General features: G+C 42.9%; 1 protein-coding gene across 7 annotated transcripts; it reads left to right on the forward strand.

The window, feature by feature from the left end:
• The first annotated feature begins 307 nt into the window (after positions 1-307).
• On the forward strand, positions 308-16,746 carry LOC115175542 (chloride channel CLIC-like protein 1). Of its 7 annotated transcripts, none has more exons than XM_029734834.1 (10): positions 308-589; positions 8,465-8,629; positions 8,831-8,938; positions 9,053-9,163; positions 9,364-9,585; positions 13,041-13,181; positions 13,758-13,857; positions 14,200-14,297; positions 14,744-14,890; positions 15,147-16,746. In XM_029734834.1, the coding sequence occupies exons 2-10, from the start codon at positions 8,486-8,488 to the stop codon at positions 15,918-15,920; spliced, it is 1,845 nt and encodes a 614-aa protein (XP_029590694.1). In that variant the 5' UTR covers positions 308-589; positions 8,465-8,485; the 3' UTR covers positions 15,921-16,746. The 7 variants fall into 7 exon arrangements, with proteins under 7 accessions (XP_029590694.1, XP_029590695.1, XP_029590692.1 ...); XM_029734835.1 differs by having other exon boundaries at positions 8,475-8,629; XM_029734832.1 differs by lacking the exon at positions 308-589 and adding an exon at positions 7,918-8,199.
• Positions 16,747-26,937: the final 10,191 nt, after the last annotated feature.

Raw genomic sequence — 26,937 nt, forward strand, 5'->3', positions numbered from 1 at the left:
AGCCCAAAATTCATACCAATGACATCGGCTCTCAAAAATAGACACGAAAAGAACAATACAAAAATCTTGTCTATAGGTACAACTTGAACTGAATTGCACTGAGTTACTCTGCCACCTAGTGCCACTATATGATCATTACATCAACAAATGTGAACGAGGGGATTTAGCAATTTAACCTTTATATAACTAAGCAAGTTAGTAAAGAACAAATTCTTATTTACAATGACGACGCTGGGCCGCCCTATGGGACTCCCAATCACGGCTGGATTCGAACCAGGGACTGCGGTGACGCCTCTTGCAATGAGAAGCCTCCATTAAAAGCTTCAGTGCTGCCAACTCTCCAGCATTTGGACCTCCTCACACTTAAGCAAGGCAGTTAACCCCCAACAACTTGTTCCAGGCTCGCCGATGACGTGGAGTCGATTAAGGCAGCCCCACACACCTCTCTGGGTCAAAGGGGTTGGGTTAAATGCGGAAGACTGTTTTCGAGGGCTGAGGGTCTTACGTTGCAAACTTTCCTTGCTTGGCTAATCATTTGGCCCGCTCTCCAAGATGGCGACGGGGATTACCCCAAGGGCATAAGGCGAGGGTAAGTGGACGAAGGTGTTTATTTTAAGTGTGTGGAACGCAACCCTAGTAAACTAACATGGCTACCTGACATGAGTGCTAGCTATAGTTACCCATAGCTAGTCTGGTCATTTATTCCAATAAATTTCAGAATTCCCCAAAATATGTTTCTGAATTTAGCTACGTTTTTTAGGCTCCTCGCTACGAGACTAAGCCAATTTGCCAATGCTAAAATCAATGTCTTTATATATATTTTTCGGACATGCTGAAAATGCAGCATTGTTGATAAAATGTCACCCTTTGCGACCAACAGAGTTTGACATGTGACAGCAGTTTGCATTGAATTGTGGGTCACATCAACCTCGCAAGTTGCCAAGGTTCTTCACTTGCTAAATCGAGGGCGGTGGGGTCAACGTTTGAATTTGACCTCCACTTAAGATGACAATCAAACTGCATCCGGTTTCAACTGGGATTCACCCGAGGGAAAGTGGTTGGCGTTAGGGTTGAGGGGGTAAAAAAATAACCTGTTTGGACTGTATCCCATTTCCCTTCCCTCTTATTTCTATTGCGTTGAATTAAATACTTATACTGAACAAAAATAGAAATGCAACAATGTAAAGTGTTGGTCCCATGTTTCATGAGCTGAAATAAAAGATCCCAGAAACATTCCATAGCCACAAAAAGCTTATTTCTCTCAAATGTTGTGCACAAATTTGTTTACATCCCTGTTAGTGAGCATTTCTCCTTTGCCAAGATAATCCAGCTGCCTGACAGGTCTGGCATATCAAGAAACTGATTAAACCGCATGATCATTACACAGGTGCACCTTGTGCTGTCAAGTTTTGAGGGAGTGTGCAATTGGCATGCTGACTGCACCACAGTCCACCAGAGCTGTTGCCAGATAATTGAATGTTCATTTCTCTACCATAAACCACCTCCAACATAGTTTTAGAGAATTTGGCAGTACGTCCAACAGGCGTCTCAACAGCAGACCACATGTAACCACACCAGCCCAGGACCTTCACATCCGGCTTCTTCACCTGCGGGATCGTCTGAGACCAGCCACCCGGACAGCTGATGAAACTGACGAGTATTTCTGTCTGTAATAGAGCCTTTTTGTGGGGGAAAACTGATTGGCTGGGCTTTGCTCCACAGTGAGTGGGCCGATGCCCTCCCAGGCCCACCCATGGCTGCGTCGCAGCCCAGTCATGTGAAATCCATAGATCAGAGCCTAATTTATTTCAATTGACTGATTTCCTTATATGAACAGTAAAATCGTTAATTGTTGCATGTTGCGTTTATATTTTTGTTCAGTATATTTTACATTCTAATTAATCCAGTGTACATTCAGTGCGTTAACTATTCAACTTTACCTCCAAATTATTTTGAACTAAGAGCATTTTCTCCTGCAATTCTACATCACGAGCATTAACCGCGGCAGCTTCATCCGGTAGAGCCATCGTTTTCTTTATTCCATAACCTGAATCGCGGCAGATTTGAAGCTTGTTATTGGTTTAGTAAGCGTTCAGGACCAAGGCGATTGGATGCGCAGACTGCAGACTGGACAGGCACGTTCCTTCTCCGCTGATCAAAGTTTATAACCTCAATTGTCAAGCAACTTGTAGTGCTGTTTGACACATAATTGTCAACAAATTAGTTTTATGTCACTGTTGCCTATTACTTAATGAGGTAAAATTTGCATATTCTGTGGATATTCGGGTTTTGCTTTTCTTCTTCGGTGGGGTTTATCAGCGGTTGGCATCCAACGTTATGGTGCATTACCGCCACCTACTGTACTGGAGTGTGGACCAAAGACGGATAAACTAAATCCTACCTGTATGCCCCGTTGCTCATAAAAAATATAACAAAATATTTGAGACTATACCTAATGATGTTCTACTCAATATACTCTTTAAACTAATTTCCTGTATCCCCTTCTCCCTCATAATAGATTTCTGCCTCTCTCTTTTGTGCTGCTACCATGTTGTTGTGTTGGTACCATGCTGTGTTGTCATGTGTTGCTGCCTTTTTTATGTTGTCGTCTTAGGTCTCTCTTTATGTAGTGTTGTGTTCTCTCTTGTTGTGGTGTGTGTTTTGTCCTTTATTTATACTGTATATATTTATTTATTTTAATCACAGGCCCCCGTCCCCGCAGGAGGCCTTTTGCCTTTTGGTAGGCCGTCATTGTAAATATGAATTTGTTCTTAACTGACTTGCCTAGTTAAATAAAGGCTAAATAAAAAAAATCCCTCTGATACTGCCCAAACTGTAGCAATACATGCTCCACGGTCTCTGTTTCCTGGCAATAATCACACTTTCCTGTTGGATGCTTTCCTATCACATTTAAAGTCTTATTCAACTGGCTGTGTCCCACCCTTAATCTTGTAAAAAATAGCTTCCTCTCTTCTGTCCCTTCCTGCCATCCTCCCCGACTTTCCTCTGTACTTGAAATAAATGCCAGCCCTTAGTATCTCTATTCCACTTCGCCTGCCATCTCTGCACCATCACTGTCCATATCAGTATTTTTGCCTCTGCCTTGCTCATTGAATCTACTACATCAAATCCCCACTACTAAGTGCTTGGTTAGCCAGTACATCAACTACCTCATTCCCCTCCACCCCCACATGGACTGGGACCCAATTAAATATTATCTGTATACCCATCTGTAATCCTGCCATGGGTTTGTAGCACCTCATAAAGCAGGTCTTGTCTGCTACGTGACCTAAAGGACTGGAGACTCATCAACACTGTACACGAATCAGAGCAAATAACTACTCTGTCTGGCTTGACTTCCTCTACCCACTGCAAGGCCAACAGTATGGCCATCAGCTCCGCCGTATATACAGCCAGATGATCTGTCATACGTGTTGATGAGTGTCCTGACTGCCACCCCACATTCCTGCACTACAAATGCTGACCCAGTACGTCCTGTCCTTGGAACTGTTGAACCATCTGTGTAAATGTCCACAAAATCCTTATACATTGTATCCAAGACGTCTCTTAAACCAATCAGACGGATCAACACCCTCCCTATCTTTCTGTAGTCTCTCCAACACTTCTAGATCAACTACTAGAGGCGGGAGTAGCCATGGTGGATTGGTTTTCTCTCGTCAATAGCTATTTAATCAAACATGTCATGACTATGACTATGGTACACCCTGAATCAGGGGGTGATGGAGAACAATCCACACCTTTTCAAAAAATAATTCAAAAAATAGATTGCGGATTTTTGCAAATCCTCCTCTGATTCAGAATATATAATTTCCATAGGCACGTTTTGTCTAAGTGGCATTGAAAATCGAAAGCTGAAAGGAAAAACACCCATGAAATTTCAACAAGAAAAGCAGTGGATTTTTGTCCATCCTGCCCCGAGTCAGAATATATCATTTTCGTAGTCATGGCATACTTTGTATAAGAGCTATTAAAGATTGAAAGCCAAAATCTGTGTGGGTGCCCATGCAAATGGGGATCTGAAGTGCCCTGTGAGAAACATGTTGAGATTGCTAGAGTTCAAGTGGGGCAGAACATTTCCTGTGCTGAGACAGTGAAGAGAGAAGAGGATAGCCCAAGGGTGAGTGTGTCGACTGGGAGGACCCCGGTGAGTAGTTTTAGTAAGGTTGGATTATTTGTGTTTATAGCCATGGTGATCAACTGCACAGCACTGATGGAGCAGAAATCACAGAAGTGTGGTAGTTGCAGCAGCAGAGAAATATTTGGGTGTGAGACATTTTAGTGCAGATCTATAGGAAGTTGAGACAAAGGGTTCCATTTTCCAACGGTCTAGGATTGTTTAGGGGCAAAGTAGTGGGATGGGTGGTGGGTTTTTGGGGACAGTCAGTGGTTGACTTGCTTTTTGAGCTCCTGTTCCTTTTATACAATATTAACTGAAAAGTATTGTGGAGCTCCTGCACCTAAATGTGGGGCGGGGCTGGTAACCTAGTGGTTAGAGCGTTGGGCCAGTAACCAAAAGGTTGCTATATCGAATCCCTGAGCTGACAAGGTAAAAATCTGTCATTCTGCCCCTGAACAAGGCAGTTAACCCACTGTTCCTAGGCCGTCATTGTAAATAATAATTTATTCGTAACTGATTTGCCTAGTTAAATAAAGTTTAAACATTTTTTAAAACAGTACCGGCACCCACAAAGGGGTACAGCCACCTATTTCAGTCCAAGTCAAGCACTGGGGATAGTGTATAGGTGCAGGGTTAGATGGTGATGCAATTACATTTTTTTTCCCCCTTCACCTTTTTTTTGCAAAATGTGCGATACGCACTCCGACCTGCGAATGGCAGAAATAAGCAACACGTCGTCAAGGTCTGACTGAAAGCTACACGAAGAAGAATCTCACGCAAGCTGTCTTCAAAAGTTGGCAGCCCAGCGCGGTGTTGCCAACCTAACGACTTTTCGCTATATTTAGCGAGTATTCAGACCCCTCTAGCGACTTTTTCTGGTGTTATTGGAGACTCTGACGTGAAAGCACCCACAACCGTCCCAAAGCACTCCTAGGCGGCCCAGTCCTCGCAGGAGATGTTCACACGTCCGCGTCCAGACTGAAAATGAATCGCGCACGCGGAAAGCCGCCGCCGGCTGATCCCGCCCTGGCTGACATTATTTTTATTTTTTTACCTGAATAGGCTCTTTGCATTATACCGCCTCCAACGTTCTAATTTACTTCCGATCGGGTTGATGACTTCCGGAGCGAGTTCTGCTATTGTTTTTATCATTAGCTTACTAGCTATCGTCGATGCATTTTTGACTGAAATAGTTCGCAATGACTACGTTTAAATTACAGCCCCGCGAAGGAGGTGCTAATGAACATTGTTCAATGCCTCTGTGTTCAGTTTCTTTCAAATGTAATGGTATTGTGAGCTTCCATCGTTTCCCGGTCGATGTAGAGCTCAGAAAAAGGTGGTTGGTGGCAGTACGTCGTGACAACTTTGCTGTCACCAAACACAAAGGTGTGTAGTACACATTTCGTCGAAAGTGACTTTGTTGAGGGAAAAATTGGGGGGCGACAATACTTAAAAAGAGGTGTTGTTCCTACTGTCTTCGCGTGGAACTGGCACATTCAAAAGAGACCTGGTGTTTGGGGAAGATGACTGAAACCTTGCTCCGACTGAGGGGGATGAAGAACAAGGTGCTCTGCCTGTGGACTGTACAGTCTCTGATCCGGTCCAGAGTATGGGCCAAGCCAGTGTGAATGTACATGTGTTTATTTGCTAGCAGCAAAATAATAATTTGTATATCTACGACATGTATCAATCATTTGTGTTGTAGTGAATATCAGTTTGTGTGGAGCTTGTATTGGCTTTAATTAGGCAATGACTAACAGGGGTGGGGGAAAAAGTAAACACAGAACAGCCAGAATGCAAGATCGAATACAATGTTAGAGATGTGTAATTGATTAACTGAACTGTTGAACATTTGCTGAAATACATTTTTTTTTAAACAAATCTATTCTACTGTAGATTTTGTTAATGTTGCGACAGTTCGTTTCTGGTAACAGAACAAAATAGTCAGCACATAGTAACTTCTGATTTAGCTGTACTTTAATTAATGCAAACACGTGTATGGTAAATGTGTCGTTCATATACGGTCTCTCTGTGACACCTCGCAGGGCAAAACAGAAGAAGAGGGCGTCACAGTCTATTGTTCTCTCTTTTATACTGAGAGATATTTCCCGCTCAATGCTGGCCTGTCCGAGGGATGAGGAGCGTGGTTTAAACTTGCTCCTCCTGTCGTCGGCGTGTAGGCTGATCCCAGCGTCGTGACGCACTTCCTGTTGCTGGTTGTAGTTCTTGTCTTCAAGTTGATTTACTCGTAGTTTATGTACTTAGCATAGCTTCCCCAGTATATTATAAAGGTTATACATACAAATAGCCAGTTCAACCCTAACAATTTCTTCACAAGAACATCAATACTTATTTTTCATAAAACCACTAAACTTGGCACCCATGCAGGGGATCCATTCAGGTGCGAGAGAGACACTTCTGCAAGTAGTGGTAAAAATAAAAGTGGTCAACCTTCTCTCTTTTATAGTTTTTGAAACCTGTAGATCTGTATATATCCTTTCAACTAGGATGTCCTCCTGTGCACAGATGACAAAGTCACACCAGCTACAACCTGTGAGAAGGATTTGACCTTGCACCTGCCAGTAGTAAGCATGAGATCTATTCAACTTCAGCTCTCCATTCTGTATCTTCAGGTAAGGGCAGTCAACATAACTTGGTACATTTTGGTACTTGACCTCTAAGAGCCCAAAGTGTGGTCTCACACTGGGATTAAATATGATTCCATCTGGAGAGGATCCTAACCACAGAGCATCTGGGTGCACTACGAAGCCACACAGAAAGAAGTTAACATTCTTCAGTGTGCAGTACTCCTGTACAGCCACTGGCTCCATGGCACCCCTCTTCATCTCCATGGTCTGCATACCAGATCCCTTGAACATCCACTCACCTAGGTTGTCAGCTGAGGTCTCTCCCCGGACATGGCAAACCTCTTGGAAACGAGAGGATGTTATTCTCATTTTCCTGAGCTGATGCCATTCCGGGCTGCTGCTCTGCTCCCTTGTAGCAACCTCGACTTTGTGTGACATCTCGTCTCTAATGCCTTGAGGTGGAACTGCTCCTGATGGCTAAGGACGTAAGCACACTGGGAAGCCTGAAGCCTGTAGCCATCTAATGAAATATTGGTGGAGAAGTGGCATCGGCAATCTTCGCAATTTCATGGGTCTTTGGCTGTGGAAGCTGATAGGACAGAACACTGCCGGCTTGCACTGGCCCAAAGGCAGACTCATCCAGGGGCACGTCAGCTGACATTTCCATTGTTGTCACAAGAGGGGCAAAAAGTGGAGAAAAGTTGGCATACGTTTCTGAGATGCGGAGAAGGTCCATGTCAGGCATGTATCCATTGAGTGCTTAGTAGAGAGAACTTCTGCAAAACATTTTTAAACCTTAACATCAGGTTGGAGAGATTACTATGATAAAGACTCATGTAACTTTTCCAGAAACAGCACAAGCTCGAAAGTTCAAATAAAATTAATTAAAATATACAGATTTATAGATTAGTTACCATAATTTTCTCACATTGCCATTGACAGTTTGTCTCTTTTTGGTCCATTTAGATTAATGTAGATTGTATACAAAAAAAAAATGTATGGTTAAAAATGTTCATGTTTTACTGTGATTTGTTGTAGGCTCCTAAGTGGACCATAAGGTTAAAAACCACACCAAATTAAGAAAAATAAAATAAAAAGTAACTCCGCCAGAGTGTCCCCTTTGCCGGTCCCAAGCCCGGATAATGGAGGAGGGTTGGAATTGTGACATAAAAAAAAACAAGAATCGACAGAAGAAAGTTCATTTGTAGTTCTAAACATATTTAGGGTATTTTTTACTCTGTCTCTCCCACGACGTTATTCCTCTTTCCTACAGCGTACATCATTATTACGTTCACATGGCAAACTAGGCGATGACGTCATTTAGCGACTTCTTGCGACTTTAGCGACAGCCAATAGCTACTTTCCTTATTGAGGAGTTGGCAACACTGCCTGCGTCGTTAGGAAATAGCACCGACTGTCAGCCGCTTGCCTATTCTACGTTTAGTACGTTATCCATATAGTATATAATTTATGGTAAATTCTATGTTAGTCTGTTACCTAGTTGTTATTTAATTTTCCCGTTGTTGATTTGATAGCAGCTAGCTACAGGAACTAGTTATAGTTTGTGTAGCTGGCTTAACGCTAGCTATCGTTACTGTTCAGTTACACCAGCTCAGAAGAGTATGCAGCTATGTTGATGTTTATTTAGAGTGTCTGTTTCTGGTTTCTAAGCCCCGAGTTCTCTGTAGTTTGTTAGCTAGCTATTCCATTGGCTAACGTTAGACATTTTAACATGAAGACGTCAACAGGTGCTGTCGTGATGCACATCATCACTGTTGCTGTATGCAGCCTATTGCTGGTTGCTCAAGGGCAGATAGACGACGAAGAATGGCTTGATCCGCATGATATGTTGAACTACGATGCAAGCTCAAAGACCATGAGAAAGCCTGCTCAGCCTGCTGAGGTACATTACAAAGCAGCTGTGCAATGCATGTTTCCGAGACATGAGTTTAAATCATTCTATTGCTTTGTTGGTGTTTTTCCATAATATAGTAACTATATGAAAGAAAATCATGAAATGTGAAAATACAGCAAACATGGCAAATACTGTCTTGTCTCATGATATTAATGTAATTAGATAACTAAATGAAAGTAATCTTCACAGCTGAACAATTACCCTAATGTACCCACCAAAAGAAGGGAATACAGCCAGGATTTGGATCAAATGGAAGTAAGGGAGTGCAACAACAAAGTGGAAGGGTTACAAAGAGAGGTTAGTGTTGGAAATGGATTTTAAACATCAAACATTATTTTGGACAACATCTCAAATGCTTATTTATTAAACAGTGGCGAAGTCACTTTTTTTTTTTTTTCTTTTTTTTTTAAGATTGAAGAGTACAAGAAGAAGATTACACAGGTTGCACAGCAGCCGTCAAGCAACCCAGTGTTCAAGCGATTCCTCACCAAGCTTCTGAAGGAGATTGAAAAAGTTGGCCTGGTACGTTTTGGCATTCTCTCAACTCGTATGAACGCTGACAATCGATGCATCTTATTCTCTTTATGTAAAACAATTCCCCACTGTGTATTATCCACCTTTTTTAAATGTATGTTACCACTTTGGAATGTAGTATGCTTTCTCTATGTTAAGTGCATATTCTTTGTTGTTCTATTCTATTCCTTTCCTATTCCTTCCACCAGCCCACCGATCTCAACGATATCCACTACGACGCCAAAGTGAAACTGTCTCGGCAAGCGGTGACGGAGATCCGGAAGCTTCTGGAGGGAATGGACACCTGGAGAACGGGGGCTCTGGACAATGCCCTCAGCCAGATCCTGGTGGATCTCAAACCACATGACTACGAGGCCTGGAGATGGCATTTTGAGGACACCTTTGGTGTGGAGATTGACACAGTCATGAAGGTGAGAATGCATAGCAGAGCTAGGGTTTTGATGCTGAAAACTAAATGGATTTACAACCGCACACACCACGTTTTATGTGTTTTGCCTAAAGCAGGGACGGGCAACTCCAGTCCTCGGGGCCGGAGTGGTGTCATTCTTTTCCCCCATCCCTGGCAAACAAAGCTGGTTTTAAACTAATTGCATTCAACCCTGAAGATCATGATTTAGTTGATTATTGGAGTAACGTGTGATAGCTTAGGCTGGGACAAAAGCGACACCAATCAGGTCCCAGAGGACTTGAGTTGCCCATCCCTGGCCTAAAGGAATTGATGATTAGACAGTTTGTAAAGTAGGCTACACAGGCATTGAGGATGAAATCATTTTTAAAAAGCGTGTTTTAACGTGAGGAAATGTCTATTGACGTTCATACAAGGGAAGACGGTAGGCTAGGAAGCAACAGGATATAAAAACAAAAGGTCTGTGTCTGATCTTTACTTGATCTACTCAATTTGACTGGTACGCAATGACTGACTGAGAAGTGCATAAAGCTAATTGGCACATTTGTGTTCATCATTAGTAGTATAAATAAACCACTACGATTCAGAGCAGTAATTTAAACTCAATTCAAGACAAACGAGACAGAACTGACACCACTCGTTGGCATTACAGCGGCAGGCATATTTATCATTGAAGTTACACTCCCTTCAGAAATGTCAAAATGTTGTGTTCCAGCCTGAATTTTAAAATAGATTCAGCATGGTAAAGTTTTTAATTACACTTTGGATGGTGTATCAATACACCCAGTCAGTACAAAGATTCAGGCGTCCTTAACTCAGTTGCCGGTGAGGAAGGAAACCACTCAGTGATTTCAAAACAGAGTTTAATGGCTGTGATAGGAGAAACTGAGGATGGATCAACATTGTAGTTATTCCACAATACTAACCTAATTGACAGAGGGAAAAGGAAGCCTGTACAGAATAAAACTATTCCAAAACATGCATCCTGTTTGCAACAAGGCACTAAAGTAAAACTGCAAAAAATGTGTCAAAGCAATTCACTTTTTGTACTGAATACAAAGTGTTATGTTTGGGGCAAATACTGTACAACACATTAGAGTACCACTCTCTAAATATTTTCAAGCATAGTGCTGTCTGCATCATGTTATGGGTATGCTTGTAATCGTTAAGGACTGGGGAGCACAGGCAAAATCCTAGAGGAAAAGCTAGTTCAGTCTGCTTTCCACCAGACACTGGGAGATGAATTCACCTTTCAGCAGGACAATAACCTAAAACACAAGGCCTAATCTACACTGGACTTGCTTACCAAGGAAGACATTAAATGTTCCTGAGTGGCCGAGTTACAGTTTTGACTTAAATCTGCTTGAAAATCTATGGCATAACTTGAAAATAGAAAACCAATTTGACGGCGCTTGAAGACATTTGAAAAGAATAATGGGCAAGTATTGTACAATCCAAGTGTGCAAAGCTCTTAGACTTACCCAGAAATCTGTAATTGCTACCAAAGGTGTTTAGAAAAAAAACAAAAAACTATTGTCTCAGGGTTGTGAATACTTACAGTACCAGTCAAGTTTGGACACACCTACTCATTCAAGGGTTTTTCTTTACTTTTACTATTTTCTACATTGTAGAATAATAGTGAAGACATCAAAACCTATGAAATAGCACATATGGAAACAGGTAGTAACCAAAAAAATGTTAAACAAATCTAAATATATATTTTAGATTCTTCAAATAGCCACCCTTTGCCTTGACAGCTTTGCACACTCTTGGCATTCTCTCAACCAGCTTCACCTGGAATGCTTTTCCAACAGTCTTGAAGGAGTTCCCACATGCTGAGCTGGCTGCTTTTCCTTCACTCTGCGGTCAAACTCATCCCAAACCATCCCAATTGGGTTGCGGTCGGGTGATTTGTTGAGGCCAGGTCATCTGATGCAGCACTCCATCACTCTCCTTCTTGGTCAAGTAGCCCTTACACAGCCTGTTGAAAAACAAATGATAGTCCCACTAAGCACAAACCAGATGGGATGGTGTATTGCTCAAGAATGGGATACCTAGTCAGTTGTACAACTGAATGCCTTCAACTGAAATGTCTTCCGCATTTTAACCCAACCCCTTTTAATCAGAGAGGTGCGGGGGGCTGCGTTAATCAACATCCACGTTTTCGGCACCTGGTGAACAGTGGGTTAACTGTCTTGCTCAGGGGTAGAACGACAGATTTTTACCTTGTCAGCTCAGGTATTTGATCCAGCAACCTTTCAGTTACTGGCCCAACGCTCTAACCACTAGGCTAGCTGTGGTAGCCATGCTGGTTAAGTGTGCCTTGAATTCTAAATAAATTACAGACCGTGTCATCATCACACCACCTCCATGCTTCACTCTGGGAACAACACATGCAGAGATCATCAGTTCACCTACTCTGCGTCTCACAAAGACACGGCAGTTGGAACCAAAAATCTAAAATTTGGACTCATCAGACCAAATGTCCATTGCTTGTGTTTCTTGGCCCAAGCAAGTATCTTCTTATTGGTGCCCTTTAGTGGTTTCTTTGTAGCAATTTGACCATGAAGGCAAGATTCATGCAGTCTCTGAACAGTTGATGTTGAGATGTGTCTGTTACTTGAACTCTGAAGCATTTATTTGGGCTGCAATTTCTGAGGCTGGTAACTCTAATGAACTTATCATCTGCAGCAGAGGTAACTCTGGGTCTTCCTTTCCTGTGGTGGTCCTCATGAGAGCCAGTTTCATCATGGCGCTTGATGGTTTTTGCAACTGCACTTGAAGACACTTTCAAAGTTCTTGACATTTTCTGGATTGACTGACCTTCATGTCAATGATGGACTGTTGTTTCTCTTTGCTTATTTGAGCTGTTATTGCCATAATATGGACTTAGCCCTATTTGGTAAAAGACCATATCTTCTGTATACCACCCCTACCTTGTCACAATACACCTGATTGTCTCAAACACATTAAGAAGGAAAGAAATTCCACAAATTAACTTTTACCAAGGCACAGCTGTTAATTAAAATGCATTCCAGGTGACTACCTCATGAAGCTGGTTGAGAGAATGCCAAGAGTGTGCAAAGCTGTCATCAAGGCAAAGGGTGGCTACTTTGAATACATGTTAAATATATTTTGATATAACACTTGGTTACTACAGGATTCCATATGTTATTTCGTTGTTTTGATGTCTTCACTATTATTCTACAATGTAGAAAATAGTAAAACAATTAAGAAAAACCCTGGAATGAGTAGGTGTCAACTTTTGACTGGTATGTATATTAGATATTTCATTTTCAGTAAATGAGCAAACATTTTTCTAAAAACATATTTTCAGTGTCATTGTGTAGATGGGTGAGAATCTATTTGAATTCAGGCTGTAACAGTAAAATGTTGAATAAGTGAAGAGGTGTGAATACTTTCTGAAGGTACTGTATTTGAAGGACCTCTCTCTCCCAGGTGTCTGTGTGGGTCTTAATCATAGTGGTCATCATCTGCAGCGAGCTGTGGTCTACAGTCTCCTGGTTTGTCCAGTTCAAGAGAATCTTTGCCATCTGCTTCCTCATCAGTCTGGTCTGGAATTGGTTCTATCTCTACAAGGTAAATTAACACACACACACTTTCATGCATTGCCACATGCTAATTACCCCTTACTGTCTGGTGCCTAAAGTTCAGTACTAAATTAATATGATTATCTGAAAGAATAGGTGCAAAACTCCTTTACTGCCAGTGGCCATTCTGGCATCCTTCAGTGTAGGGTTTTCCTGACTCAGGATTGGTTCATGTTCTGAGGGTAAAAATGTAGGCTAAACACTACAATATTTCAGGTCTCTGCAAATAATGTTTTTTTTGTGGGGGGGTTATAAGCAGGTAGGGAAATAGCACAGTTATTTCAGGTATTTCTAAATGCCATCTCTGTTCTTCAAAACTCAGTCAACTGAATTAAGGAACACTACCAAGGAATATCTTGAGAGAAACAACATTTCTTGCCAGGAGAGCTCAACTGTGACCGGTTAGTTGTGATTGGGAGATGAGGGATAAAAGCAGTCATAGTACAGGGGTTTTAACTGTGTGTGTGGTCCTGGGGGTGGCAGCACTACTGCTAGACCAGCCTCCAACACACGAATGACACAATGTTAATCCACCATATGTTATTGGATTTTCTCCACCTGTCAGATTGCCTTTGCCGAGCACCAAAATAAAATGGTGAAGATGGAGGGCGTCGACGCAAAATGCACTGGGAGGAAGAAAATTGACTGGTGGGATAACTTGAAGGGTGAGATGTAAAAATAACATGTCAGCATGGCATCACATATCTTTCCACAGGGGGATCAGATTTTCCTCATCTCAGAAATATAATTGAAACTCCATTTTATTGAATGCGTCAAACTTTCATAATCATTGGTGCATGTACAATAAACTGTACACAGACTGTACAATAAAGTACACATTACTTCTCACTCGTTTCTGGCAAATAATGTAATGCCTTTTTTAAGAAAATAGCTTAATTCACATGGGCTTATACATTTTGACAATTTTGTTGCATTAATTTTACTGCACATCGGTTTATGTTGTTGTGAAGCCTACTGTAGTGTACTCCTCTCTGCCTGTACCACAGATTGGTACAGAGGTGCCATGACTCTCCAAGACGATCCCTGTAAGATGTACTACGAAGTCCTCATGGTCAACCCCATCCTTCTCGTACCACCAACTAAGGTAACCTATTTTTGCCGACCTGGGAAAGTCCATTTCCATTTAGCCAATTCAGGAAGTAAACTGACATTCCACTTGAAGTTCAGTCTACTTCCAGAAATGACTGCATTTAAATAGAATTGATCTAACCCTGTTGACGGCTAACCTATTCCACAGGCCAGGACTGAGAGGTAGTCACCCATACCTTACTCTTGTCACTCAATTAACACAACTATTTGAGTATCCTCAAATGTAAATATTGCCTTTTTCACTTTTATTAAAACTTAAACTTTGTCTATTTAACAATGCAATATCAATCTAATTCAGTGTCTGACTGCCATGTGGGTTTTATTAACTTGAACTACAAATGGAAGTGACCCCAACCCTGTTGACAACTGAACTAACTTTTAGCTGATTTCCTGGACCTGTAGGATGCAGTGTGATAATGTATTATCTCTCTGTCTCTGAAGGCTATCACTATGACCATCACCACCTTCTTCACGGAGCCTCTGAAGCACATTGGTCAGGGGATCAGCGAGTTCCTACGAGCCCTCCTCAAGGACCTACCGGTCACCTTGCAGATCCCTGTGCTCCTCACCATCGTGTTCTCCATCCTGGTAAGGACACACACACACACACACACACACACACACACACACACACACACACACACACACAATCAAAGAAACACTGTCACAAGGTCTGGGGTCAATTCCATTTAAATTCCGTCAAATCTGGAAGTGAATTGGTGGTAAATTCTTGAATGAGAATTTCTATTTACTTCCTGTGCTGAAATGGAATTGACCCTGACTCACCCAGCAGTCATACTAACTGTTTCCTGCCTGTCCCTGAAGCAGTAAATGTCTTCCTCAGGTCTTCATGTATGGCAGCGCCCAGGCTGCTATCCAGCATGGCATCACCAGACCGCTGCGTGTCGGTGGGCCCAGGGACCCCTCTCCCCCAGCCTTGGATCAGCCCATGCCTGAGGCCCGTCTGAGAGGGACAGACCACAACCCACTGGCAGGGGGGGACGCCCCTCAATGCTCCCCCTCTCCCCTCTCACGCCGACTAGGACCAGCAGCCAACCAGGGGGCTCAGGACAGGACCTACGTCGGCCAGAGGAGCCCCCCCCACAGGCCGCGAAAGGAACCGACCAGGAGGCACGTGGAGACCCTGAGGAACGGTGACTGGCGGTACAGCGAGGACAAGATTATCTCGGAGTGTTGGGACGATTTCACCGACGCAGAGGATACCAACCCACTAACTGTAGAGGGTAATACCGACATCCAGGCAGAGATGCAACAAGAACCAGTTGAAGTTGGATTCATAACAGAAGGTAATGACTCGCAAGAAGCTAAACCCTCTCCAGTGAAAGCTAAAGCCAAACCAGATGAGGAGGACGTGGCGTCTGACTCTAAAGGGGCAGCTGACAGCATGGCTGAGCACCTGGAGTATACTGGAGGTCGCGCCAGCCCAGTGCATGCCACTCCAACAAGTGGTCTCGGGCGCGAGCAACATGACAAATTCTTGAAACGCAAACCAGAGAGTAATTTTACGCTTCAGACCCACCCTGCTAACGCAGCCAGTGTAGCAGGTTTCATTGATAACGAGAGCGTGTCACTCGCTGCTCATGCTCAGCCTAAGTAGCACATCCAGTGTAGCAGGTCTGTTAGGCCAATACATAGGCTTCATTCTAAGCAGTATGCTAATGGATATTGGAAACTATGTTTCTGGGTACAGTCAGTAAGCCCCCTGTCCTTGTATGTTTAAATGCCAACCACAGCATTTTACATGGGATGATTCAGATTCTACATAAATTGGTAAATAGTACCTTCTCTTAAATCAGTTGTTTCAGTGTTTTTAAATTTGTTATCCCAATTTTCTTTTTGCTGTCTCTTTCACGTGTTTTTCTTACCACCATTGTGCTTTTGTTTGTGTGCCTGGTCAATGTGCATGTACTGTCAACACATGAATAACACCCATGTCTATGAATGATGTATGTATGTTGTGCAATAATCCTGTCACTGTTTTGTGGCAACTCGCCTTCTCCTGAAATGATGTGAATTATGTTGTGTGTTTAGGGCTTGACATTAACATTTATGGATTTGAGTTCACACCACCATATCAACCAGTTGCCCTGATCAGATTAGGATCAGTGGTGTCTGGATGCAATGTATTGCTGTTCTCCCAATATCTGAGCAGGATTGCATTGATAGGCAGAGCGGTCTTTCAATCATCCCTGGTTGCGAGATCCGTGTGTAGCCACGTGTGCACATTTGTTGATAGTCCTTGCTAATTAGTGAGTTATTTGTACAGGTATAGCAAACAGGCTTCATATGGTCATGAAAATCCTGCAAAAGTCATGGTTTGCGCATCAGCTGCATGTATGGGAGTGGGCCGTGAGAGGGAGACATTGCAGCAGGTAGGCCTAGCCTGTAAAATAAAGACAAAACTAACTAGATAGCCAATTCAACACATCTTGTAGCCTGGCTAGTTAACTGCAGTGCATTCAGAAACTATTCAGATCCCTTTCCTTTTTTTCCACATTGTTACGTTACAGCCTGTAATGAATTCATTGTTTTCCTCAATCTACACCAATACCCCATAGTGACAAAGCTGAAATACCTTATTTACATAAGTATTCAGATGCTTTGCTATGATACTCAAAATTAAGCTTAGGTGCATCCTTGAGATGTTTCTTCAACTTGATCAGAGTCCACCTGTCGTAAATTCAATTGATTGGACATGATTTTGAAAGGCACACCTATCTATATAAGGTCCCACAGTTGATAGTGCACGTCAGAGCGAAAACCAAGCCATGAGGTTGAAGGAATTGTTCGTAAAGCCCTGAGACAGGATTGTGTCGAGGCACAGATCTGGGGAAAGGTACCAAAAAGGTACCCGGCCAAACTGAGCCATCGGGGGAGAAGGGCCTTGGTCAGGGAGGTGAACAAGAACTCAATGGTCACTCTGACAGAGCGCTAGAGTTCCTCTGTGGAGATGGGAGAACCTTCTAGAAGGACAACCATCTCTGCAGCACTCTACCAATCAGGCCTTTATGGTAGAGTGGCCAGACAGAAGCCCCTCCTGAATAAAAGGCAAAGGACAGGCCTCTTGGAGTTTGCCAAAAGGTACCTAAAGGACTCTGACCATGAGAAACAAGATTCTCTGCTCTGATGAAAACCAAGATTACAGTATTTCCAGCCTAGAGTATTTGAAAATAACCTCGACTCGTTATGCATCGATACTTCAGAAATGTAAATTCTTAAACTGTCTACCCATGTTTGTCCTCTGTTGCCATGACATGCCCTGAGGGGAAGATCATAGCCCCCTCCCCTCTCTCCGGTTTTATGACTTTACGACAGGTACAGTGAGGGAAAAAAGTATTTGATCCCCTGCTGATTTTGTACGTTGGCCCACTGACAAAGAAATGATCAGTCTATAATTTTAATGGTAGGTTTATTTGAACAGTGAGAGACAGAATAACAACAAAAAATCCAGAAAAACGCATGTCAAAAATGTTATAAAATGATTTGCATTTTAATGTGGGAAATAAGTATTTGACCCCTCTGCAAAACATGATTTAGTATTTGGTGGCAAAACCCTTGTTGGCAATCAGAGGTCAGATGTTTCTTGTAGTTGGTCACCAGGTTTGCACACATCTCAGGAGGGATTTTGTCCCACTCCTCTTTGCAGATCTTCTCCAGGTCATTAAGGTTTCGAGGCTGACGTTTGGCAACTCGAACCTTCAGCTCCCTCCACAGATTTTCTATGGGATTAAGGTCTGGAGACTGGCTAGGCCACTCCAGGACGCTGCAGGATTTCAGTTCTTCACTGCGTAGTGTGTTACCAATTGTTTTCTTGGTGACTATGGTCCCAGCTGCCTTGAGATCATTGACAAGATCCTCCCGTGTAGTTCTGGGCTGATTCCTCACTGTTCTCATGATCATTGCAACTCCACGAGGTGAGGTCTTGCATGGAGCCCCAGGCCGAGGGAGATTGACAGTTCTTTTGTGTTTCTTCCATTTGCGATTAATCGCACCAACTGTTGTCACCTTCTCACCAAGCTGCTTGGCGATGGTCTTGTAGCCCATTCCAGCCTTGTGTAGGTCTACAATCTTGTCCCTGACATCCTTGGAGAGCTCTTTGGTCTTGGCCATGGTGGAGAGTTTGGAATCTGATTGATTGATTGCTTCTGTGGACAGGTGTCTTTTATACAGGTAACAAAGTGAGATTAGGAGCACTCCCTTTAAGAGTGTGCTCCTAATCTCAGCTCTTTACCTGTATAAAAGACACCTGGGAGCCAGAAATCTTTCTGATTGAGAGGGGGTCAAATACTTATTTCCCTTATTAAAATGCAAATCATTTTATAACATTTTTGACATGCTTTTTCTGGATTTTTTTGTTGTTATTCTGTCTCAGTGGGCAAATGTACAAAATCAGCAGGGGATCAAATACTTTTTTCCCTCACTGTACCTGGTAGATAACTAGTAGAAACTGCCATGCAGTATTGAGGGAGAGAGTCTACCAGAATAAAGAGTTTCTCTTAGTTTAAAACTCCTAATCCCATAATGGGAGACCTAACAATATTTCTACTTTTGAGAATGTGGGAATGGTCCGTGAACACTTAAGGGACAGTCATGTTGAGTGTGTTTCATTTGGTACGTGAGCATAGACATTACGTCGTCGTCATGGAACCGCCCTTTTCTAATCCAGAGTATAAAACCACCCGTGATGAAATGTATATTTCATACCAAAGAGACCCATCGTAAGCCGGACGTCTCGAATGGTTAAGAAGTTAGAGAACGCCGGGACAGAGTCCCCACGTTGGAATGGCTACAATTCTATAGGCCACGGAGACCATACAGCTGTAGTTTTGGCTACACGGCTGGAACTGGTTAAACTCTGAGACTATCGATCACTACAGAATAAAAGCAAATCTTAGACGTATAATTACTAGTCTGCAGCTAGAAATTACGTAAGTCTAGAACGAGAATACCGACAACCGCCGAAACATTCTATGAGAACATTTCCGAATGGTACTCTGAAGTATCCATTCTAACCACCTACAACCACGAAAGCTTGTTATTTTGTGATTTTTGGGAAAGTTAACCAGACACTTTGATGAACTCTACAGGACGATCGAGGATTCCAACAGAGAAGACAACGACATACGGGCATAACTATATACATTGCAATTATTCTTGAATGAGTGGCCGTTCATGTGCAAAGGATTAGCATTTCAATGATTATAATTATCCACTGTGTGATAATTATTTTGTCTTTCCTGCTCTCTGTCCACACACTTTTCCTTTGTCTACCAAGCTTTCATATCTGCCAAGCCCACTAGGGACTTTTCTATCATTGTTAGTAACCAATATCTACTGTTTGTTTTATCTATTTCTGTGTGATTATTTACTTAGTAAATAAATAATTAAGCCAATTTGTATATTGCTGATTCATTTTGGAAACTAGGGTTTGTGCAGATATCCAAGGGTTTGCGACATTCCGTAATGAGAACTGATGAGGTAATAATTAATTAATAGACTATTTGATCAGATATTAAAATATCTGAAGAGTTACTGAGAAAATTAACTTTAATCTCAACATTTTCCGTGGTGCCCCGACTTCCTAGTTAATGAATGTTTACATGATTAGTTTAATCACATAATTCAACCTAGAGAACTGATTTGATATACGTCTTCACATTTAATGATAGTTAAGACACAACACTGTCTTTGTTTGCTGAAATCCATACTCTTATGAAACGTTAATCAAATACATTTACCGATTGTTTCCTTGTTGAGATTCAATTGGCACGTGCATTTGCGCTGAGTTGCAATCTTAGAGCATCAGCGATGAGGAAACAGTCAGTGATTGTATTTGATTAACTCAAGTCTGTACTCAACTCTGTGGATGAGTTGAGGTACTAGGCAAATCACAATACAGTACACTACAGTATCAACTGGCTGAATCCGACATCAGATTGGATACCTGATCAAATCAAAAATCAAATCAAATTTATTTATATAGCCCTTCGTATATCAGCTGAAATCTCAAAGTGCTGTACAGAAACCCAGCCTAAAACCCCAAACAGCAAGCAATGCATGTGAAAGAGGCACGGTGGCTAGGAAAAACTCCCTAGGAAAAACTCCCTAGAAAGGCCAAAAACCTAGGAAGAAACCTAGAGAGGAACCAGGCTATGAGGGGTGGCCAGTCCTCTTCTGGCTGTGCCGGGTGGATATTATAACAGAACATGGTCAAGATGTTAAAATGTTCATAAATGACCAGCATGGTCAAATAATAATAATCATTGTAGTTGTCGAGGGTGCAACAAGCACGTCCGGTGAACAGGTCAGGGTTCCGTGGCCGCAGGCAGAACAGTTGAAACTGGAGCAGCAGCATGGCCAGGTGGACTGGGGACAGCAAGGAGTCATCATGCCAGGTAGTCCCGAGGCATGGTCCTAGGGCTCAGGTCCTCCGAGAGAAAGAAAGAAAGAGAGAATTAGAGAGAGCATATTTAAATTCACACAGGACACCGGATAAGACAAGAGAATACTCCAGATGAAACAGACTGACCCTAGCCCCCCGGCACATAAACTACTGCAGCATAAATACTGGAGGCTGAGACAGGAGGGATCAGAAGACACTGTGGCCCCATACGATGATACCCCCGGACAGGGCCAAACAGGCAGGATATAACCCCACCCACTTTGCCAAAGCACAGCCCCCACACCACTAGAGGGATGTCTACAACCACCAACTTACCGTCCGAAGACAAGGCCGAGTATAGCCCACAAAATCTCCGCCATGGCACAACCCAAGGGGGGGCGCCAACCCAGACAGGAAGACCACGTCAGTGACTCAACCCACTCAAGTGACGCACCCCTCCCATGGACGGCATGGAAGAACACCAGTAAGTCAGTGACTCAGCCCCTGTAATAGGGTTAGAGGCAGAGAATCCCAGTGGAAATGGGATGCCTGCATGTAGTCCGCCAGCAGCGGTTCCAGTGACTCACATTTCAACTTTAATCTGCTATATTGTTACTTCTTTCATTCTGCTCTGATAATAAACATCCTCTCGCCGGACAAATCAATCATCTTTCCGGGAGCGAGTCAGTTGGCTAAGTTTTTTTCTTTTTTTAACCAGATGTTGAATATTCTCTAGATTTTGCTGGCCTGAAGTAGAGTATATTGTGATAAATTGCAGGCCACACTACTTGCCTAGAGAGTTTTCAGCTATACTTTTCGTGGCTGTTTATTTAACACCACAGACAGATGCTGGCACTAAGACCGCACTCAGTCAGCTGTATAAGGAAATAAGAAAACAGGAAACTACTCACCCAGAGGCGGTGCTCCTAGTGGCCGGAGACTTTAATGCAGGGAAATGTAAATCAGTTCTACCAAATTTCATCAACATGTTAAATGTGCAACCAGAGGGGGAAAAAATGATAGATTACCTGTACTCCACACTCAGAGACGTGTACAAAGCTCTCCCTCGCCCTCCATTTGGTAAATCCGACCACAACTCTATCCTCCCTGATTCCTGCTTACAAGCAAAAATTAAAGCAGGAAGCACCAGTGACTCAGTCTATAAACAAGCGGTCAAATGAAGATGATGCTAAACTACAGGACTGGAACATGTTCCGGGAGTACCTCACATCAGTCATTGGCTTTATCAATAAGTGCATCAGTGACTGTACGTACATACCCCAACCAGAAGCCATGGATTACAGGCAACATTCGCACTGCGCTAAAGGGTAGAGCAGCCGCTTTCAAGGTGCAGGACTCAAACCCGGAAGCTTACAAGAAATCCTGCTATGCCCTGCGACGAGACATCAAACAGGCAAAGCGTCAATACAGGGCTAAGATTGAATCAAACTACACCGGCTCCGACGCACGTCTTATGTAGCAGGGCTTGCAAACTATTACAGACTACAAGGGGAAGCACAGCTGCAAGCTGCCCAGTGACACGAGCCTCCCAGACGAGCTAAATCACTTCTATGCTCGCTTCGAGGCAAGCAACACTGAGGCATGCATGAGAGCATCAGCTGTTCCGGACGACTGTGTGATCACGCTCTCCGTAGCTGACGTGAGTAAGACCTTTAAACAGGTCAACGTACACAAGGCTACGGGGCCAGATGGATACCAGGACGTGTGCTCTGGGCATGTGCTGACCAACTGGCAGGTGTCTTCACTGACATTGTCAACATGTCCCTGATTGAGTCTGTAATACCAACATGTTTCAAGCAGACCACCATAGTCCCTGTGCCCAAGAACACAAAGGCAACCTGCCTAAATGACTACAGACCCTTAGCACTCACGTCCGTAGCCATGAAGTGCTTTGAAAGGCTGGTAATGGCTCACAACACCATTATCCCAGAAAACCTAGACCCACACCAATTTGCATACCATCCAAACAGATCCACAGATGATGCAATCTCTACTGCATTCCACACTGCCCTTTCCCACCTGGACAAAGGGAACACTTATGTGAGAATGCTATTCATTGACTACAGCTCAGCGTTCAATACCATAGTACCCTCAAAGCTCATCACTAAGCTAAGAATCCTGGGACTAAACACCTCCCTCTGCAACTGGATCCTGGACTTCCTGACGGGCTGCCTCCAGGTGGTGAGGGTAGGTAGCAACAAATCTGTCACGCTGATCCTCAACACTGGAGCCCCCAGGGGTGTGTGCTCAGTCCCCTCCTGTACTCCCTGTTCACCCACGACTGCATGACCAGGCACAACTCCAACACCATCATTAAGTTTGCAGACGACACAACAGTGGTAGGTCTGATCACCGACAATGACGAGACAGCCTATAGGGAGGTCAGAGACCTGGCCGGGTGGTGCCAGAATAACAACCTATCCCTCAATGTAACCAAGACTAAGGAGATGATTGTGGACTACAGGAAAAGAAGAACCGAGCACGTCCCCATTCTCATCGACGGGGCTGTAGTGTAGCAGGTTGAGAGCTTCAAGTTCCTTGGTGTCCACATCACCAACAAACTAGAATGGTCCAAACACACCAAGACGGTCGTGAAGAGGGCACGACGAAGCCTATTCCCCCTCCAGAAACGAAAAAGATTTGACATGGGTCCTGAGATCCTCAAAAGGTTCTACAGCTGCAACATTGAGAGCATCCTGACTGGTTGCATCACTGCCTGGTACGGCAATTGCTCGGCCTCCGACCGCAAGGCACTTCAGAGGGTAGTGCATACGGCCCAGTACATCACTGGAGCTAAGCTGCCGGCCATCCAGCATCTCTACACCAGGCGGTGTCAGAGGAAGGCCCTAAAAATTAGCAAAGACCCCAGCCACCACAGTCATAGACTGTTCTCTCTACTACCGCATGGCAAGCGGTACCAGAGTGCCAAGTCTAGGACAAAAAGGCTTCTTAACAGTTTTTACCCCCAAGCCATAAGACTCCTGAACAGGTAATCAAATGGCTACCCGGACTATTTGCATTATGTGCCCCCCCCAAACCCCTCTTATGCTGCTGCTACTCTCTGTTTATCATATATGCATAGTCACTTTAACAATACATTCATGTACATACTACCTCAATTGGGCCGACCAACCAGTGCTCCCGCACATTGGCTAACCGGGCTATCTGCATTGTGTCCCACCACCCGCCAACCCCTCTTTTACGCTACTGCTACTCTCTGATCATCATATATGCATAGTCACTTTAACCATATCTACATGTACGTACCAACTCAATCAGCCCGACTAACCGGTGTCTGTATGTAGCCTCGCTACTATATATAGCCTCCCTTCTGTTATTTTTCACTGTTGCTTTTATTTCTTTACTTACCTATTGTCCACCTAATATATTTTTGTTGCACTGTTGGTTAGAGCCTGTAAGTAAGCATTTCACTGTAAGGTCTACACCTGTTGTATTCGGCGCACGTGACAAACTTTGATTTTATATTCCTGCAGAATGTTATTTTTGTACTTTTTATACAAAAGGTGTTTCAACTATGGTTATAAATGTTTCCATTTCTATTAAGAGTTAAGACTTTCAGAAGCTCTCAAAAATCAATAAGCCTAACATGAAATGTTGGTAGAAAATGTAATTCAGGGAACTTGTCTTAGTTAATTAAATTACACTGTACAACTACAAAACAATATGCTGCCACCAACCATTAATATTAGAATTTTTTAACGAAAAACCAATTTAATTCAATGCCCCCCAGTTAGCATACTACATTTAATGCCCAAATAATCTCAAAATAACTTAAAACCCAGTCTGAGTTGAGTGTTTATTCAACTTTAAAATAATCCTGAATATACCTGACCTGTGATTTTTAAACATTTTTATTTCACCCTGGTCATGGGTCTAAGCAATGTGATATGTAGAATTGAGCTTTAAAACGAAATAATAATGGTGGTCTTGACAACATTCATGATAGGAAATCTATATTCAAAAATTGGCAGCTCTGACATGTGTAATGTAATTGAACTGAGAGTCATGATCAAGGGCTAGGGTTAGTGTTCCCACACTGCCATATCTCCATGTTACAGCGCTTGTTTATGGAAAACTAGGCGACTACCTGTGCTAATTACCTATCTAGCATGCTCCAAACACCTGTGTGTCAGCAAAACTCGGGAAGTGTAGTTTCGTTGGATGGAGGCACCCATAGCTGTATGGATCTGTGCAAAACTGCTACAGTAAGTGTATCTTTTTTATTTGAATGATTGTTTCTTGCTGATGAAAGATAATGGCCATATGTTTCGAAAGCAATGATTATTGATGTTTCTAAATGTTAAAACGCAGCATCCAGACTAGTTCATGAGGCAGTTGTGGGCAATGTTCCCTCAAAACATTTTAGGCACTGAGCAAATTTCAGGTCTACTGAGGCTGTACACTCTAAGTTACAGTTAACAGTGGCCATGTAGACTACTGTAGCTATTTCATCATAATGTAGGCCTACCAGAGTGGCCTACCATCAAGAACAATGGAGAAAATGCATCCCATACATTTGAACATGGAAATAGCTGTTCTATTATTCAGCCTACAGTAGCAGTCAATGTGTGGTGTTCAATGTAGGCCTACATTCTATGAGACTTGAAAAAAACAAAAACATGCAGGGCTTGACATTAACCTGTTTATCCACTTGTCCTTCAGACAAAGAGGTGACTAAAAATGTGTTGTTTGATGCAAGAAACCCCTTTACAAAATAAAATGCATACTTTTTTTTACAGAGAATCAGACAAATGCTACCCTCTGCCTATTGGCTACTTAGCTCATTCAAGCCTGTCTGAAAATACAACACTGCCCCTTTAAGACAAAAAAAAGCTCTTTACCTGACTCGATTTTCAAAGATGCCTAGAAATATACATGTTTTGTGCTCTTGTAGGAAGCAATCACTACCCTATTGCTGACTACAAATTATCTATAACTGGGCTAATAACTCACTAACTAGCAAAGGATATGAACAAAATGCACACGTGGCTACATGCAGCTCTCACTTTGATCTCAAACAAGCACATCTACTCACGACCGCTGATGCTGTAAACACAGTCCAGTTCAAAGTAAATAGCACAGATCCACATAAGGCAATGGCCTATTTGCATATAGGCCTACTGCAGCTCTGATTGTTTAAGCGGCACTGGTCTGTATAGAGTACGGGCAGAGTAGTGCGTGTCAATGCAATAGAATCCCCCTCCGATGTGTTCTGCCTACAACAAAATGTGGCTAATATTGCATTGATTCGATCACAATTGCCACAGTAAAAGGAAAACTTTGATAGTGTTAACATGGAAAACCCTAGAACAGTGGTCACCAACCTTTTCTGAGTCAAGATCACTGAGTCAAAACGCAAGCCGAGATCTACTGCTGAGATTTTTTTTAAACTGGTCCTAAAAAATGTAAGCCTATGCAACATTAACCAATTAAAAACAGTACTGTAGCAATGAGGTGTGTGCACTAGCGGTTCTGGGGGGGGGCAACAATTTTGGACCCCCTTGTGGCCCCCCTAAATGTGGAGTATGAAATCATTTTTACATAACAAATTTTTGCTATCGTTCTTTTTTCACATCCGTTATTAGACAGTGGCAACGATGATGATTATGAACATGGTCTTTTGCCTGCTAATGCCTGCAATGCAGTGAAGAAAATGATATGACAACAATAATGTCTAATGTAACTGGTCCCTCTAACAGTACAACTGGCCCCAGGTTGGCCCCCCCAGTTGAAATGGTCTAGAACCGCCACTGGATGTGTGCAGTAAGCTACAGGCCCAATACAGTATCACCCCATATTGGCTTTGCTTGAATTGCCCTGCCAATGCATTCTTGTTCAGGCCATTTAAAATAATATATTTCAAAATTTGAGGTAGGCTATATGATCACACCGGTAATAGATCCGTTGTTTTATTGCTTGTGAGGCACAGCTGAGTGTACACTCATTTAAATATATATATATATATTTTTTTTACTGGCCTGATGGTGCCTGCATCTGAGGTTCAGTCTCAGTGGAGGGAGAGAGCTGCAGACTGAGGGTCCGAGTCCCTCCGCTCTCCCTTTCCTCCACCGTCTTCCTGCTGATGGGTAAACTCGAGTCGCACCGCATTATTTCTGCCTCATGCACAAATTCATGTTGTTACTCCTATGAACAGAGAAAGTTAAATATTCCTTGATTAAAAAACAGACCC

Source organism: Salmo trutta, chromosome 36 (assembly GCF_901001165.1).
Source record: "Salmo trutta chromosome 36, fSalTru1.1, whole genome shotgun sequence".
Lineage (NCBI taxonomy): Eukaryota > Metazoa > Chordata > Actinopteri > Salmoniformes > Salmonidae > Salmo > Salmo trutta.